This window comes from Wyeomyia smithii, chromosome 3 (assembly GCF_029784165.1).
Source record: "Wyeomyia smithii strain HCP4-BCI-WySm-NY-G18 chromosome 3, ASM2978416v1, whole genome shotgun sequence".
Lineage (NCBI taxonomy): Eukaryota > Metazoa > Arthropoda > Insecta > Diptera > Culicidae > Wyeomyia > Wyeomyia smithii.
The window spans coordinates 61,220,280-61,235,927 of NC_073696.1; the positions used below are offsets into that span (position 1 = coordinate 61,220,280).

The window sequence follows — 15,648 nt, forward strand, 5'->3', positions numbered from 1 at the left end:
CAAAGCAATTAGTGTATATCAGAGGAGCTTTAAAAAAACACCGCGGAGGAACATAAAGTATCTCTTAGGAGAGATAAGAAACTAGTGTTAGTTATTTTAAGTTGGTCTGACAAGGTTAAGTACTTGGGACTAATTTACGATAAAAAACTTATTTTCAAAGAGCACATTCAGAGTAAACAAGCCAAGTGCATCAAATATACGAGATGTTTATATCCTCTCATTAACAGGAATTCTAAACTTTGTTTAAAGAACAAACTTTTGATTTACAAACAAATTTTTAGACCAGCAATGCTTTATGCTGTACCGATCTGGTCAAGTTGCTGTTCAACAAGGAAGAAAACGCTCCAAAGGATTCAGAATAAAATTCTGAAAATGATTTTGAAGCGTCCTCCTTGGTTTGGTACACTCGAATTACATAGACTTACTGGTGTTGAACTATTAGAAGCTGTGTCAAATAAAATTATTAACAATTTCCGACAAAAATCGTTGCAATCCTCAATTGCTACGATAAGCTCTCTCTATACACTTTTCACTTTTTATTCACTTTCACTATTTAATTCTATCACTTTTCACTTTTCACTTGCAAATACGTATTTCGGCACTGACATAGTGCCTTCGTCAGTGCTTATTTGGACTCTCTCTATAGCCAATAAGTTAGCAATTTAGTTAGTTGTATTCTAACAGTGTTGAGAAGTCACCATTTGTGATTGGACACACATACTCATTATTTACTAATATTTATCATAAATACTTAAGCTACTAACAAATCCCACCCTTTAAAAAAAATAAACTGGTGTTAGCTTTCTCGCTGGAAGGCCCTTACGCACAATAACTACAAGGATCACTGCAGTGCTTTTACTGTGTATCTCTTCAGCATATATTGAATGAGAGGAGCGTCTAGGTAGGAAAATAGATTGCGTTGTTTGCTTTGCATCTCGAAAATGAAAAAAAAAACAGTCACCCGTCACCCATGTTTGCTCTTCGAATGCCATAGAATTGATCTCAGCTGTGCGCACCATGGTGTACTTTTGTGTATTCGTACTAGAATGATTCACTATTCTTCTTTCTTGTTTTGCTCAGTTGTGGTGTAAGCAACAAATGTATTAATTTTTCGGCACGCGGCAGAAACACAGCAAAAAGCAGAAAGAAGTAGCGTGGGGCAAAAAATTGCTATACGCAGCCTGAGCAAGAAGTGAGCGATTAATACTCACTTTGCTTTATATTTATATTGAAGAGAACAACAAGCCTGCATTGAGGTTTTTTGGAAAAAAAGGTTCTCAATCGCAATGATCGTTTGTTTTCGAAAAAATCGAATTGGTTTAAAAGAACACCTTTTACAGACATTCACTATGAATTATTCCTAGCCATGGCCGATATAAACATTCATTAATCATTTGTATTTTTCCGTGTTGGGTATTTTCGTCACTGGGACCAATTTTTTGATATTTTGTGACATAACCATAATCGTAAATATCGTCAATTTTATAGTATTTTTAGTATTTTTGTTGGATTGGAGGAATGCTTTTTGCGAGTTCAAACGCAAACGGTTATCATTGTCTCGAAATTGTCTCCTATTCAAGCCCTCGAGAAACTACTTAGAATATTTCGGGTCTTGCTGCTTGGAACACCCATTTTATATTTATTAATTTAACTTTCTTTATTCACCTCAGCATTTTCTTGAAAACGATTATTGAAATTTTCCCTTCATTCCGAAATCTTTTTGAAAAAAAAATGAAACTCTCAAGTCGTTATTTTAATTTGAAACTGTTACTAAAAAGCTTGTATGCAGAAGAAAATTTTAATATCAAGTCGAAACAACTGCAAGTAGTACCCCCAGGTGGCCGGCATCTTGTTAGGTAAATTTGTTATCTGTTCATTTTCTGTTGACATGTGTAAATTACAGTTGTTCCCCCTTTTCAACTTTATTAACGCAACCGATGAGATGAAAAAAAAAAGCTGGTAACACCCGTGCAAATAAATACCATTGGCACGAAGAAGCCACAACGTCCAGGTTCTTGTGATGCACAGAAATGACTCATCCAGAGCTGAATTTCATCCTCAAGAACACTCACACATATTCACGCGAGCGCTCCTATGGTTGCGCGCATAGTTTGTTACATTAGCGGATCGTTGGTCGTTGAACCAGTTTAACCTAATGGTCCATTACACTCTGCGTTGGACTGCACTGCACTCCGACGGGACGCAACCACTTCGTCGATCGACCGCGCACGTAAATGCCGGACGGACAAGTTCCGCAGACTTAATGAGACAGCTCTTCTAGGCAGCCAACTCAGGTGTAATTAGAGAATGACAGTGCGGTGCGATGGGGTGGTGCAATAAGCTACATCGAAATACAGTACTAGCAGTTTGTTTTTTATTTTATTTTGTAATTTTCTTGTAGTGTATTTGGTTTCAACACTTGGACCATCATTAGTTCAGGGTTTGTATTTTTATGCCTTTTTATTTATTCAATATAAGTTCAATAGTTGCAATAATTTTAGTAACAAGCGCTACAAACCGGAATGTAGAATTTGCTATGAGATTGCCATTGTTTATTCGGCAAAATAAAACCTGTCTCATGATCCAGTAACATTCACCATTAAATTGACCCAAAATTTTTACACTCTAAACAATAGAAAACAACAACAAAATATTCGAGGCTAAGTACAAACATTCACAATATAATTATAACCCTTAAGACCACGTCCCACATTCGACCGGTATTGCGAAATACGCAATTGATCAGAAACATACACCATTAAAAGCCTATTAAATGCATCAAGATCTTAAATTAAACGCAGTGCCGCGATCAAATCCATTTCCATCTCTTCCTTTCTTTTCGTGATGGGATTATTTTTCGCTTTATTTTCCCTCCTGTCCAATATACATCAAACCTTGCAATTAGACTATTCATACCCTATCGGAAGTTTGAGATCTAAATTAGACAAGAGAAAAAAAAACAAACAGACGAAAATAACGGCTTCGAGGTCATTTAAGTCAATTGGCCATTAGCTCTGTTCACGAACTCTTGTCGGATTCAATCAATCACAGTGAAAGGCTTGTTGTAGGTTCGGCACATTTTCACCATGTAATTCGACTGCTTTGCAGTTCAACGTGGTGCGCAATCTCACTTTCAGGCGATAATGGATTTCTTTTGAAGCTGAAAAGTTTTTTCGCGATTTCGCGCTTCAACAAAAATTAATCAAATAAATTAAATAAATCCCAAATTGCTCACAAAAACCACTAAAAACGCTATTAAAAAACAGAAACGTGTTGTGTTTGCTCAATAAAACTCCGTAAAGGGTGTAAACCAACATCTCAAAATATATTGAACAAAATCTGGATTGTAACTCACTACACAATATCATACTGAACCGACTAAAAATGCCCATTGAGCTTATTGTTGTATCAACGCGAATTATAGGAAATTGTTATCGTTAGGTTACGATCTAGTACTTCTGCTCTCGTTCATTATTCTCTACTTTTCGACAAGTCCTTTTTATGGACAGTACACGATCGTCGAGAACTTTCCTCCCTGGTTGGAGCAATATTCTTGATCTGCTCAACATCATTCCCAGCACCCGTTTCATCAACCAGCCTGTACTGGGAGCTGCTTTGGATATCCTGAGATTCAGCCGATGTTTTCGGCACTCGAATGCAGTTCATGCACAGACAACCCCGCCCGCAACGTTTCTTTCGTCTATTGTTACTTTCCCTTCCTCCGATCAGAGGCGTTCGTTCAACGGACTGCTTTTTCGGCTGAAACGGAATTGGATCACTGTTGTCTTCCGAGTCACTAAACGCGGGCATCAGCTGCCTGCTGGGTGGGTCTTTTTTCCGTAGAAATTTCTGGCTAATCGAAGGTTTAACGTATCGCCAACGACTGTCTGTAAATAAACGGAGTTTATTCCATTCTCTCAACTTCATAAATATCGACCAAACTTACCACTGGTTTCCGATGCGTTAGTCTTTGATGGTTTTTTGTCAAGTGCCAATAGAACTTCTTCGTCCGATGCGGCACCATTTTGATGGCCCGAGAACCTTCTTCGATCTGAACTCCTCAACCGAGTATGCTTTGATTTCCGCTTCATCATTTTTCTATTTTTTATCAACTTTACAACTGCCACTATTACTATCAGCAATAGCAGTCCTAAGCCGATGGACGCGATGCCAATCTTGATGTAATATAGACGATCTTGTTTTAGCCTGTCTTCGTTATCCTCGTAGTCTTCGTCCGCACTTGAGGATACGATCGGAGCGAACAGATCTCCGAAAAATCCTCGAGACTCATCGTTCGATTCGTTATCATTTTCTTCGACTGACTTTTTCGTTAGAACTTTACCAGCGATGGTCGCTTCCAGGGTTTTTTTAATTCGAAGAATTGACTCTAACCCAGGATAAAACTGTTCGTCCATCAGGTGATTGGTTAGGTTCTGGTCGATCCATTTCATGAATGTGCTCACAAAATTCCTACGTGACTTCGCCGTATGTGGAATACATCGGTCAACTGTTTGATAATAAATGCGGAGAACTGACAGTGATCTTTTCGATCGAGGATCGTAGAATTGGCGCGACTTCAGCGGAACCCATAATGAGATGATTACTTGATCGTCATCATCCAGCTCTACCTTCGGGAGAGGAATGTCTGTGGAAGTATTAAACGCGAGCTCTGAGCAGTTGAAGCGGGCTTTAGTGGTACCAAAAGCGTCAACAGATTGTTCTACATTCATGATGGTAATGTTCGATCGGCTCCATCCTTGTCCGCTTGTGTCGAGAACCATTTTAATTGTTCGGTAGTAATCTGACACAGAATGAACTGATTGGTAACTGACGTTCCCAGCGTAGAAGCAATACTGGGAAATTGGTATTAAATATCCACGTAGATAGTCTCCGATAGTATCATACCAAGCAATGCTTAATCGATATTCCCCTTTCGTCATATCAAGTCTTTCAACAACTTTCGTTACGGATGAAAAATACAGCAGAAATCCTCGTATTGCTTCATCGGATATTGGCTCAAAGTGTTTACTGCGGTACGGGGTCAGGTCCTTGAGAAGAGGTTATGTCATTATTTGCAAAACTTTCGAGAATCATGAAATACCTGGAAGAATTGTTTAGCTTCCTCCAACGCAGGATCTGCCATGTTGAAGCATGTTCTTCGTTGATGCCAAATTTTATTGGGCGAGGTCATGGCACCTATCGAAGCACTTCCTTCAGTGTCTTTTTCGCAACTTATCAATTCACCAAGCAGTAAAATAGTAAAGAAATAAAAATATACCGACAGATTCCATTCAATCCGATTGAAAACTGCTAGAAATAACATTCCGCCGAATCATTGTCCGTTAGGTATTGTTTTTCTCGGCGGTAAGCAAGTCAATCGAGATGTCAAAATTAGTACGCCTACTACTGTTCTCGTCAACATTCGCAAACTGGTGATCAGGGAATTGTTCAAGCAGTTTGGTTCTATTCGGAGAGGGGTCTGACTATTTTACTGATTCGAATTGATCAAGTTACGCGCTCATACTACATTTCACTATTAAGTCACTGCTGCATTATGTCTCGGGTTAATGCAACATTTATACAGCGTTTATCAAATGTGCAATTAAGTACATGTTTATTTGTTGATAATTATTGTCCGGCCAACACTTATTTCTCTCATGCTTTAATGGAGTTTAACTGCTAATTTGATGAGGGTAAAATAAATAGATAACAATGTTTATTCAACACGCATTCCAGCATTATATGATTATTCCGCAACGGTTGTTGCTACGCAGTGCTTTTCCACAAAAGGTTTTAAGAGCGTTGTTGGAATGTGCTTTGCACTGGTAATACTCTAAGGAATAGACATAGTGTTAATGTCAGCTAATCACACATTCAAACTAAAATAATACAAGTGACGTAAAGTTGCCATAGATGTTGTTTTCTAGTTGTTTTAATCTAATTTTTACTTTATTTTAATTAAGACACAAAGCAAAAGATTCACAACAAATTGCGATTAATTTCCTCGATTTTTGGTTGAGATCTTCTGTTCTATTCCGCTTCAGTTTTGCAAATCAATTTGCGTTAATAAGATTTCCCTTTCTTTCCATCCGATACGCAAGAAAGTTGCTCATAAAAAAAAAAAAACTGGCAAACGGCGACAGGCTGTCGGTAAGGTACCGACCCCTTCCGGCAAGTTTATAATGGGTGACAAACAAACCCGGCTTCCTCCGGATTACGACGGTTTTGTTGTTGTCGATGTCGATAATTGCATCAACGCGATCGAAACGGAATGCACACTATAAGAGCGTGCGCGACCAAAGATGAAAGTGATTTTCTTCTCTTACCGTCGTCGCCATCGTCGTCAATATTTTGACGGCTTCGCGTTCGAGCGCTGGGAGACAAACTGAAAGCTGCCGCATTCGCACAGTCCGATATCTTTCTGTTATCATCCGTTGCGTTGTTGGTTGGCGTGATCAAACAAACAGTTACTGCTTCGGGGAGGAAAGATTCACTTTCCGTTCGGAGACAAACAGATGGATCAGAAATGACTGCACAATAATGAATTCAGTTTTCCGAAAGGAGAAATTTTCAAGCAGTCTGCTGACCTACAATCGAGATTCTATATTTTGAGCCCACATTTTGTTCATATAACATGAAATGCATTCTTTACGTATTCGATACTAAATTATAGATGAATAAACAGACTAGCAAGTGTATTGAACATCAACCATTTCTTGAAGTTTCGTAACCATTTTTACAACGTCAACAAAAAAATGATGACCGAAGGTAATGTGCAAATTAATGAACTTTTATAATCTAAATTAAAGTTAATTAAGTATGATTTGCTACTCGTTTCTTCCTTTTACTAACCTTACAGAAATAACTATCCCATTTTTTAACGATTCTTTACAATGACTTCAGCTTAGCGACAATGATGATTGGAGAAAATGTAGACTGATGTTTACAGTTTAATAGCAACAGTAAATAACTGTTCATTTCTGATCAAACAATTCCGAACAATAATAGAACCGGAAATTCTATCGGTCCTATTTCATGCATGCTTTTTATAGGTTACAGCAGGGCAATTATGTTTGAATAACTAGACCTAGGGATCTTTTTTCGCTGTGGAATTAGACGAGTCTTTACAAGAAACGCACACCTGGAGTACATGCCGATACTTAAAACATTTCCAAGCCAAGTAGAAAATTGCACGCGATTGTCTCGGGTCAGAATAAAATTTCACCGAGATGCTACTACTCATAGTTATATTGTTGACGTGGCACAAAATTACTTTAGGGACATCCATAAATGACGTAGCTTTTTTAAAAGGTTTTTTGTCCCCCACCCCCTCCCCTCTCGTAACATTTCGTCACAAAGTAGTAGCTATATAACAACCCCCCCTCAATAAGAAAAAATCCATTTTTTTCTTAGTTTCATATTTGCTACGTAGCTTGGCTTGACCCCCCACTATCCCCATCGTCACATTTCGGCACAAAACTGACACAAAACAGGCTTTCGCATACTACAAATAATTCCAACTTTGAAGCAAATATGGCGCACAAGAAGTGTTTCATCATGAAATTTAGATGCTATAGAAGCATTTTACTAAAAAATATACCACAATCTTTGAATAATTGATTCCATTATCACTGGCTAAAAACAAGGCAAAATTGCATGGCATTGTGCTCGAAAATGGATACTTTCTTGAACTTTTTTTTATCAATGCACGATGGTCCTGAAACCGAATACAGGGAGAATTTTGGATCTAGGGCTCTCTATCAATATTTTAGAGAAAAAAGTTGTTACATAATGATAAAGCGCTTATTAACAAAGTTGTTACATAATGATAAAGCGCTTATTAGAAAATTGTTGAAAATTAAGGTGACCCAAATTTTTGATGAAATCAAATATCTAACTTTCTTATCTTTGCAGATACAAGAAAAAGTTGATCTACGATATTATAGCGCCGTTAATTTTGAGCAACTTTGTAGAAAAAATGTTATTCTTTATCTTTGAAAATAATTGATTTAGATGGAAAAACACCTTCTTCTATTTTTTTACTTCAATTTTCACACTTAAACAGTCTTTCAGCGACTTTTAGGGCTTTTTAAATGAAATAATTTGCAATGCAAAAAAAGTTCCTTTCTTTATTTGTTTGTCGTTCTGTTTGGGGTAAACAAAAAAAATATCTCTTGGTCTCAACCCTAGTAACAATATTAGTTTTATCAAAATTTTATAGTGCTCAAAACATCCAAAACAGCGCCATAAAACTCTGATAAAACCAGTTCTGTTACTTGGGAATATGAGGAAAGATTTGATTCTATATGTGGAGAAATTTTTGAAAATATGCTATGTTTTGTATTTGAGTAAATTCAATTTGAAAACATGACGAAAATTATAATTTTATATTTTTTGCAAGTGAAAACACACAGATTTATTTTTTAGTTAATTTTTTTGTTTTTTTTTAAACAAGATCAACTGGTTAAAAAATTATGAATTTTTGAAAATGAAATACGTTGGATGAAGTTGTTTTTTATGGTCACCATATTTCGGGTTTGATTATGGGTTTGATTTTTTTCGACGAAGATTCATCCCTGATATTTTAGGCACAATTTAAGCACTTTGTGTGGCCAATTCCGAAATAGGGTGACCATGAAAAACCGCTTTTTTATTTATTCGATTTTCAAAAATTCATAACTTTTCTACCAGTTGGTCGATTTTTGATCTTTTTGGATCAAATTGCAGGTAATTATTTCTAATTCTAAGAAAAATTCTGAAAAATTAAATCTATGTGCATTGCATGCATAATATATAAAATTATTGAAGTTTGTGCAATGGTCCGGAAACCGAATACAGGGGGAACTTTGGATCTAGGGCTCTATAGCAATATTTTTGAGAAAAACTATTTTCTTTTTTTTTTAATAGAGGGGGGGGGGAATGTTTGTAATGATTTATTTATGTACTAACATCTATTCAGAATTAATATTGTGTGTTCTGCCACAAATGGTGACATATCAACACTATTATATATATTTGTACGCTTTTTTATATTATTGCATGTTATTAGCTTTCGCAGTTAAGTTAATGTAATTGTAGGAAAACTATTAAACCTACTTGTCAAAAAAAAATTTCTGCAAAGTTGTTACATATGATAAACATATTGTTGAAATATTATTAACAATTAGGGTGACCTACATTTTCGATCAAATCAACCATCTAACTGTTTTATTTTTGCAAATATAAAAAAAAAAAGTTGTTCCATAATATTATAGCTCCATTAATTTTAAGCAACTTTGTAGAAAAAAGTTTCTTTGAAAATTACCGGTTTAGATTAAAAAAAGGCATTTTTTGCTCTGTATTTTTCACGCTAATTTTAAGAGAAACAATTTGCTATGCTGATATCGTGAATATCTCAATTTTACTCAATGTTATTATTGTTTTTCATAGAAAAATATGCCTTTTGCATATGTTTGTCGTTCTGTTTGGGGCAAACATAAAAAATATCACTTGGTCGAAATCTGAAGGCCACATTTGACTCTACATATGGAGAAATTTTTGAAAATATATTGAAAATATATATAATATATTTCCTTTTTTTTTCGAATTCCATAACTTGTTTTTATCCTGATTTCTCCATGATCGGATAGTGTCCATTGTTAGGGTAATTATTTGTAGGTTTTTATAAAAAATCAGATTTTTGAAAAATGAGGTTTTTCAGATAATTAATTTTGAATTTTTCTTTAACCTTTTTTTCATAAAAAAATATTTTAAAAGTGGATATTTTTTTCGGAAACACAAAATTATTATCTAGGGCCTAGCGTAGTTGGTAACATCTTCGCCAGTAATGTATGAAAGTTCTCTCCAGGGAATTGTAATTAGGTGATATTGTTAGGATGGACAGAGGCATGGTAACAATACCTGGACAATATTACAATAGACCTGGGCAATATTACAATAGACGGAAAATAAGCGAGAATTTAAAAAAAAATATATTTATAATTTTACCGAAGACGTCACACCGATCAAACGAACCGGTTTTGCTCTGAAAATGTTTGTAACCCTCAATACCTTCCCAAAACAGTATGTTTTAATAGCTTCACAAAAATGAGTCGTGTTTCAAAAAATTAAACCAATAGCACAAAATGGCATCTTTTACCCATCGAATTTATGCAAAGTTTCAGCCAAATCAAAAATGACAATTGAAAAAAAACTTGGACATTGTTTGCTCATACTAACGTAAGTCACCTTAATACACACCAAAATAAAAAAATCGCTATGCACACGCTTTTTCTTACGGCTTTAGATTGAAAATTTATCAATTATTGCATAATAAAAGTAAAACTGTTTAGTTAACAGGTCTATAAATATCACACCACTGAGCAGTGTTCGCATCAATATTAAAAAAAAAGGATAAACGATACGTGTTAACTAATCACAATTAAAACATTTATTCGAATAATTACTACTACCTTAACGCAAATGTCAACAAATGTGGTTGTATTCATAATGTATTTTTTTGAAGTAGAATACTTCTCTCAGGAAGTTCGGCTACATAGGGATGTGAAATGAAAATCTAAAACCGAAAAAAGTCAAAAATATGTCAAATTTCAAATGCTAATAAATCGGTTAGTATTTGATGGATTTCCTTCGTTCTTGCAGCAATAGATTGGAAAATCTTCTAAGATTCTTCCCAAAAGAAGATAATTGTAATTTTATTATTCACACTATTGTACTATTGAAAATAGTCAAGCCTTGTCAAAACGGAAAATTCGACCTCTGATTGGTCGTTATATGATTGCTACCCAAGCACGGTCGACAGAATCATATACCTTGCAATTGAAAACATGCTATTTGGCCTATATAAGAGCCTGTTTCAGCCGAAGCCGCTCATAATAGTTCTAGACAGCGACAACAGCAGTCGTCCTTCCTTAGCAGCATCACTAGCTCTGTGGTTGGTCACCACGTCTCAGGAGCAGCGCGGTTCTTCTCAGCGTGTGTCGCCAGACTGCCATTATTCCCCCCGTGTTGGGGCAGCATGAAGATTGCCCTCAGGAGATCCAATTTCGAAAATCAAAATGCCTTTTTCAAAGCAAATAAACAAGTCATTGAAAGTTAATAAATTTTGACAACGCAAGCAAGCATTCTGTGTTGGATCCTAGCAATTCAAATCTGTGGCACCCGTCTAATTTACTGAATGTGAAATAGCTTCCACAGTGCATGTTGTCCGTGTATGTGCATGTTATCCGTGTATGTGTACTGTTAGGGCAGCTCAAAGGTTGCGATCAGCAGCCGATTTTGAACCGCAAAATGCCTTTTTCAAAGCAAATAAAAAGATAATTGAAGGTTAATAATTTTCTGGCATCAACACAAGCAAACATTCTGTGCGGCATGCAACAAAATTCTGTTGTAGTTGCCTAATTCTTACTTTATTTAGTGAACCTCTCACTGTAAGGGCAGCGCAAAGGCTGCGATCAGCATAACCGGCTTTGAATAACAAACTGCCCTGTTAGAACGCATTCACACAGACAGTTGGGCCTCTGCCATGGTGAACGCGAACGCGAGCGATGGGGCGAGAAACTTGTCGTAGGTAAATAAACAGCTCTCTTTACGGCTGTTCGGCATTCTGGATTTTGGCAATCAAAACTTTTGCTGGCTGTCTGATTTTCAATGAGAAAACAGCCTTCAACTTTGTTGCCAGAGTGCCTGACTACGATTCGGTAATATTGTTTGAGTTAAATGTTTACAAAATTTTACAATATTCCTCTTTCTCCCATTCAATAAAACAGGTAATACGATGCCTTCGTCATACGCAAGTTCACCATAACTCCCGCTATGGACGTAACACAGAGATGCAATCAGCGTCATATCCGATTTTAAATTCAACAACAAACTGTCCTTTTTAAGTCAACCAAACAAATGAATTGAAGATTTAATATTTTCTCGTTCTGAGCTTTAACCATAAGTTAATTATCTTAATTTGAATTCACATGTACATATACTCTGACTGTTGAAACTTGTTTGCGCCGCAAAGAGTTTGTACTTTTCCTGTTCAGTGAGGTTGTATTTATATGTGCAAACTGAAATTGAATAGTACTTCAACTTCATTTGCACAGAATTTTCAATACTGCCAATGAGCGGTCAACGTTTATTTACTAGGAAAAATGACTGACACGCAAGCAGCCAGGTTATCTCTCTTGTAAAAGTATTCTACTTCAACCTTGCGGTCGTGGCTTTGCACACAACCCTCCTGTGATTTTTTGTATTAAATCAGAAGACTTTCACTGTATGGTTAATTCCATGGCATTCCCACTGCAGCGGCATCCTTAAGGCTATTTTCACATTAGATAAGCGGGCCGCATCTCACACGCCACGACCGCCGCTCTTCTATTCTCTTTCTATCGAAGGCCCCCGCAGAGGTTGTTGCTGGTGGATGATGGAAGGCGAACTTTCGTCATACATATATGGCATGAATATGAATTACTTTTGACATTTGCACAACTCCACGGAAAGCCGCTTCGCGGGTCATTATCGAACCCATAATCATCGCTAATTGTCGCTCGGGGCGGAGACTGGGCATCTTCCAAGCACGCTATTTGCAACTTCGCACCGCACGTACAGGGGCTGCAGTGAAGCGTAAGCACGGCAGCTTTCAGTTCGAAATGTTTGCGCTTTTCTCGTATTTGGACAGAGAGAAAGAGAGACAGAGAGCAGCAATTTGATCAACCGAACAGCCGATGAGGAATCCCCCACCTGCTGGTACGGTGAAACAGAGGGTCTTTTTCTCCACATCACCATCGCAGCTCTATCGACGTCACGCACGCAGAAAGAGCGGAAGTCAAACACTCAAACGGGTACTTCCTCCGAGCATCTACTGCATCAATTTATGACCGGTGCATCTGCAGAGACCGTCTATCAGAAAAACTTTGTTTTTTTTTTTTGTTGCGTAATATTACAAGAAATAGAAGAAAAATAGCACAATAGAGAAAAATAAACATGTGGCAGTATGGCTGCGTTGAAACCAGTAAAATTTAATGCTGTGTTGAAATTATTTAGCAACATTATGGTGCAATCTATTGTGCAATTTAATCACCAGATTTCAGTTTTAGAAGCAAACTAGCTCATTAAAAAAATTTGATGTTTCACACTGCCACAAATTATCACCAGATACGACCTGCTCCTCTACATCAGGCGTATCATAACAAACCCCACTAACCGCCATCTGCAGTTTGTTGTGCCTTCCACTGACTGTTGATAAAACTTATATGGGATGCAAACAACGAAACGGCGGTGCGGCATGCAATCACTTCTTATATTACTACTATCTCTACCTGTTCCGAGTCTTTGTTATTATCCAACAAAAGCTTTCATCATACGCCATCAGCACTCCGGAGCGGACACGACACGTGTGTGTTGTTCCCCGCTCAAAGGAACTGGATGCTTAGATGGACAGTTTAATGGAAGTAAAACTTCTCGCCAATAATTGGATCATTTCTGAGAATTGGTTCTTGCTGAACAACCATAGCTCTTGAAGAGTAGCCCCTCTATGGCGTGTAAAACTTGACTCGGAGGACAATCGCGTTAATTGCGTTCAGCAGTAAACAACTGTTCAAACTCTCCCGGCAAGGTTATTTTTTATGCAAACGGATTGTACAGTTCAAATCAAACCGCTATTGGAGGTCAAGTATGAACCTGTTCATCACCTTGGGGTATCCAAGAGAGGAAGATATTCATACGGTTTCTTGATTTCTACTTTAAATGCATTTTCAAACACCGTACGGAACTTTGATGCCAATATTGATCTTTCAATTAAGAAGTTACCGTCCTCTCGAGAGACCGCATATCTTGAATCATGTTTGCTAATGTACGACGACGATGAGCAAAACAAGCGTCACGAAGCGCAAACAGTTTTGTTCGACAGCATTCCACAGAGGGAGGAGAAATCTTAGAAAATAGCAATCGGCTGACATCAGCCGTGTCAACGCTGGCTGCGGCGGTAAATCGGTGACGGTCAACCAATTTTGTGTCGTGCCGCAGTGATTGATTTGCACAGATCGTTAGACTAGCGCTATTTGTATCATCCACGTGATTTGATAGAAGATTGAAACGTTTATACCAATGCATTGGTATAAAGATGTGACAAGATGATTTCGATAATTTGGGCTCTGTTGTGTTCGCGATCAAACCAACTGTGAATTGGAAGTACAGGGTATATATTTACGAAAGAAGTTAGTATTTGGATCATCCCATAGGACCAAGAAAAAGCACAAGCTTGGTATCGACCATCACAGATTTTGCTCAAAGTTGAGGAAATTATTCATCTAGGGACACTTTGGAAATATCCCATTTTTGGTGTCAACCCTCTTTGTTGCGAAGCACAGTCCCTCCACAATTATTGACCACTTGAGCAGGTGTATGAATTTTCAAAAAAACATCCCCAGCACATTTCATTGTTTAGAGGTGATCTATAAATGTATTCAGTTATAAAAATATGTGATCTTTCACTTGATACAGTTAGTATTTTCAGATTTTGCAAATATACTTCATGAAATACGTTTATTCTATGACTCATCTAAATCACAATCACTTTTGAGAGCGGTCCCAATTATGAAACAATTTTCATCATATTATGGATCAACATGAAAACAAAAAAAAAGGTTTTTGTCAACGAATCCACTCAATAAACTTCATTCAAATCATGAAATAAAAAAAAATGTTTCAAAACGTATTGAAGATCTCGCATGGCCTGGTCACATTTTGTATGACATTTGAGGTCGAAGTAAGATCGAAAGTTCAGGTCTATCAATTCTTAGAGTATGCTTAGAGTAGTTATGAACCGTTGCATATGAAACATCATAAGGGAACATTCATAAATGACGTAGCATTCGAGGGGGGAGGAGGGGGTTTGCAGGCAGGGCTCAAGCTAAGCTACGTAGCAAATATGAAATTGAGAGAAAAATTGGATTTTTTCTAGTTGTTCTTTTTTATCACTGTTTTGTATGTTTTGGGTTGTTTTTATTACCTCCTTGTCTTTTAATGTTCATTTATGACACAAAGTATGTTTTTGATAATAAAATTTGCAAAAAAAAATTATTATGTGGGTGGGGGGGTTATTGTAAAGCTACGTAATTATCTAGAGGGGGGTCCTGATTTTGTGACGAAATGCTACGATGGGGGAGGGGGGTGTCAAAAAAACTCTTAAAAAAGCTACGTCATTTATGGATGTTCCCTAACGTGTTGCCTTCTTCAAGAGCTTCCCTGTCAGCATTTTTCAAAGACTTAGTCTGAATAGATTCCGCTTAGTGCTCAGTTGAAGTTGATAATGTACTTTAACTTTAAAAATCGCATTTGAATCACAGTGATCCATAATTGTGAAAAACTACCTTGTCTCGGTAGTTTATGGAACACTTTGAAAATTGCTTATTGTTAGAAAAGTCGTTGTCAATATTTTGATTAATTGTGATGATCTCACCTTGACCCATATGAATGAACCATTTTTTACAAAAAAATTAGCGAATTTATCACATAGAAACCCTCTGAATGAGAAACGTGCTGCTTACGCTGATTGAGAAAAACTACAGATTCTCGATGACAACATTAAACGATCATAAAAACTATTTAATCTTTACATAACAAGGGATGTTTTGTATGTTTAAAGCTAGTAATATG

General features: G+C 36.9%; 2 protein-coding genes across 7 annotated transcripts in view; both read right to left on the reverse strand.

Moving 5' to 3' along the window:
• The window catches only part of LOC129733192 (uncharacterized), a 163,513-nt gene that overhangs the window by 84,041 nt on the left and 63,824 nt on the right, over positions 1-15,648 (reverse strand). The gene's annotated exons all lie outside the window — the stretch shown is intronic.
• LOC129733196 (uncharacterized) lies at positions 3,381-5,376 on the reverse strand. The gene is made up of 3 exons (XM_055694849.1): positions 5,102-5,376; positions 3,947-5,048; positions 3,381-3,887 (listed from the first exon to the last, which is right to left on the reverse strand). The coding sequence occupies exons 1-3, from the start codon at positions 5,321-5,323 to the stop codon at positions 3,472-3,474; spliced, it is 1,740 nt and encodes a 579-aa protein (XP_055550824.1). The 5' UTR covers positions 5,324-5,376; the 3' UTR covers positions 3,381-3,471.

Bases quoted from the DNA above. Each gene is read 5' to 3' on its own strand.
- LOC129733196 (XM_055694849.1), bottom strand. From the start codon at position 5,323: ATGTTATTTCTAGCAGTTTTCAATCGGATTGAATGGAATCTGTCGGTA. The intron at 5,049-5,101 runs GTATTTCATGAT...CCTCTTCTCAAG, and splicing joins AAGCTAAACAATTCTTCCAG to GACCTGACCCCGTACCGCAG. The intron at 3,888-3,946 runs GTAAGTTTGGTC...GTTTATTTACAG, and splicing joins TAACGCATCGGAAACCAGTG to ACAGTCGTTGGCGATACGTT.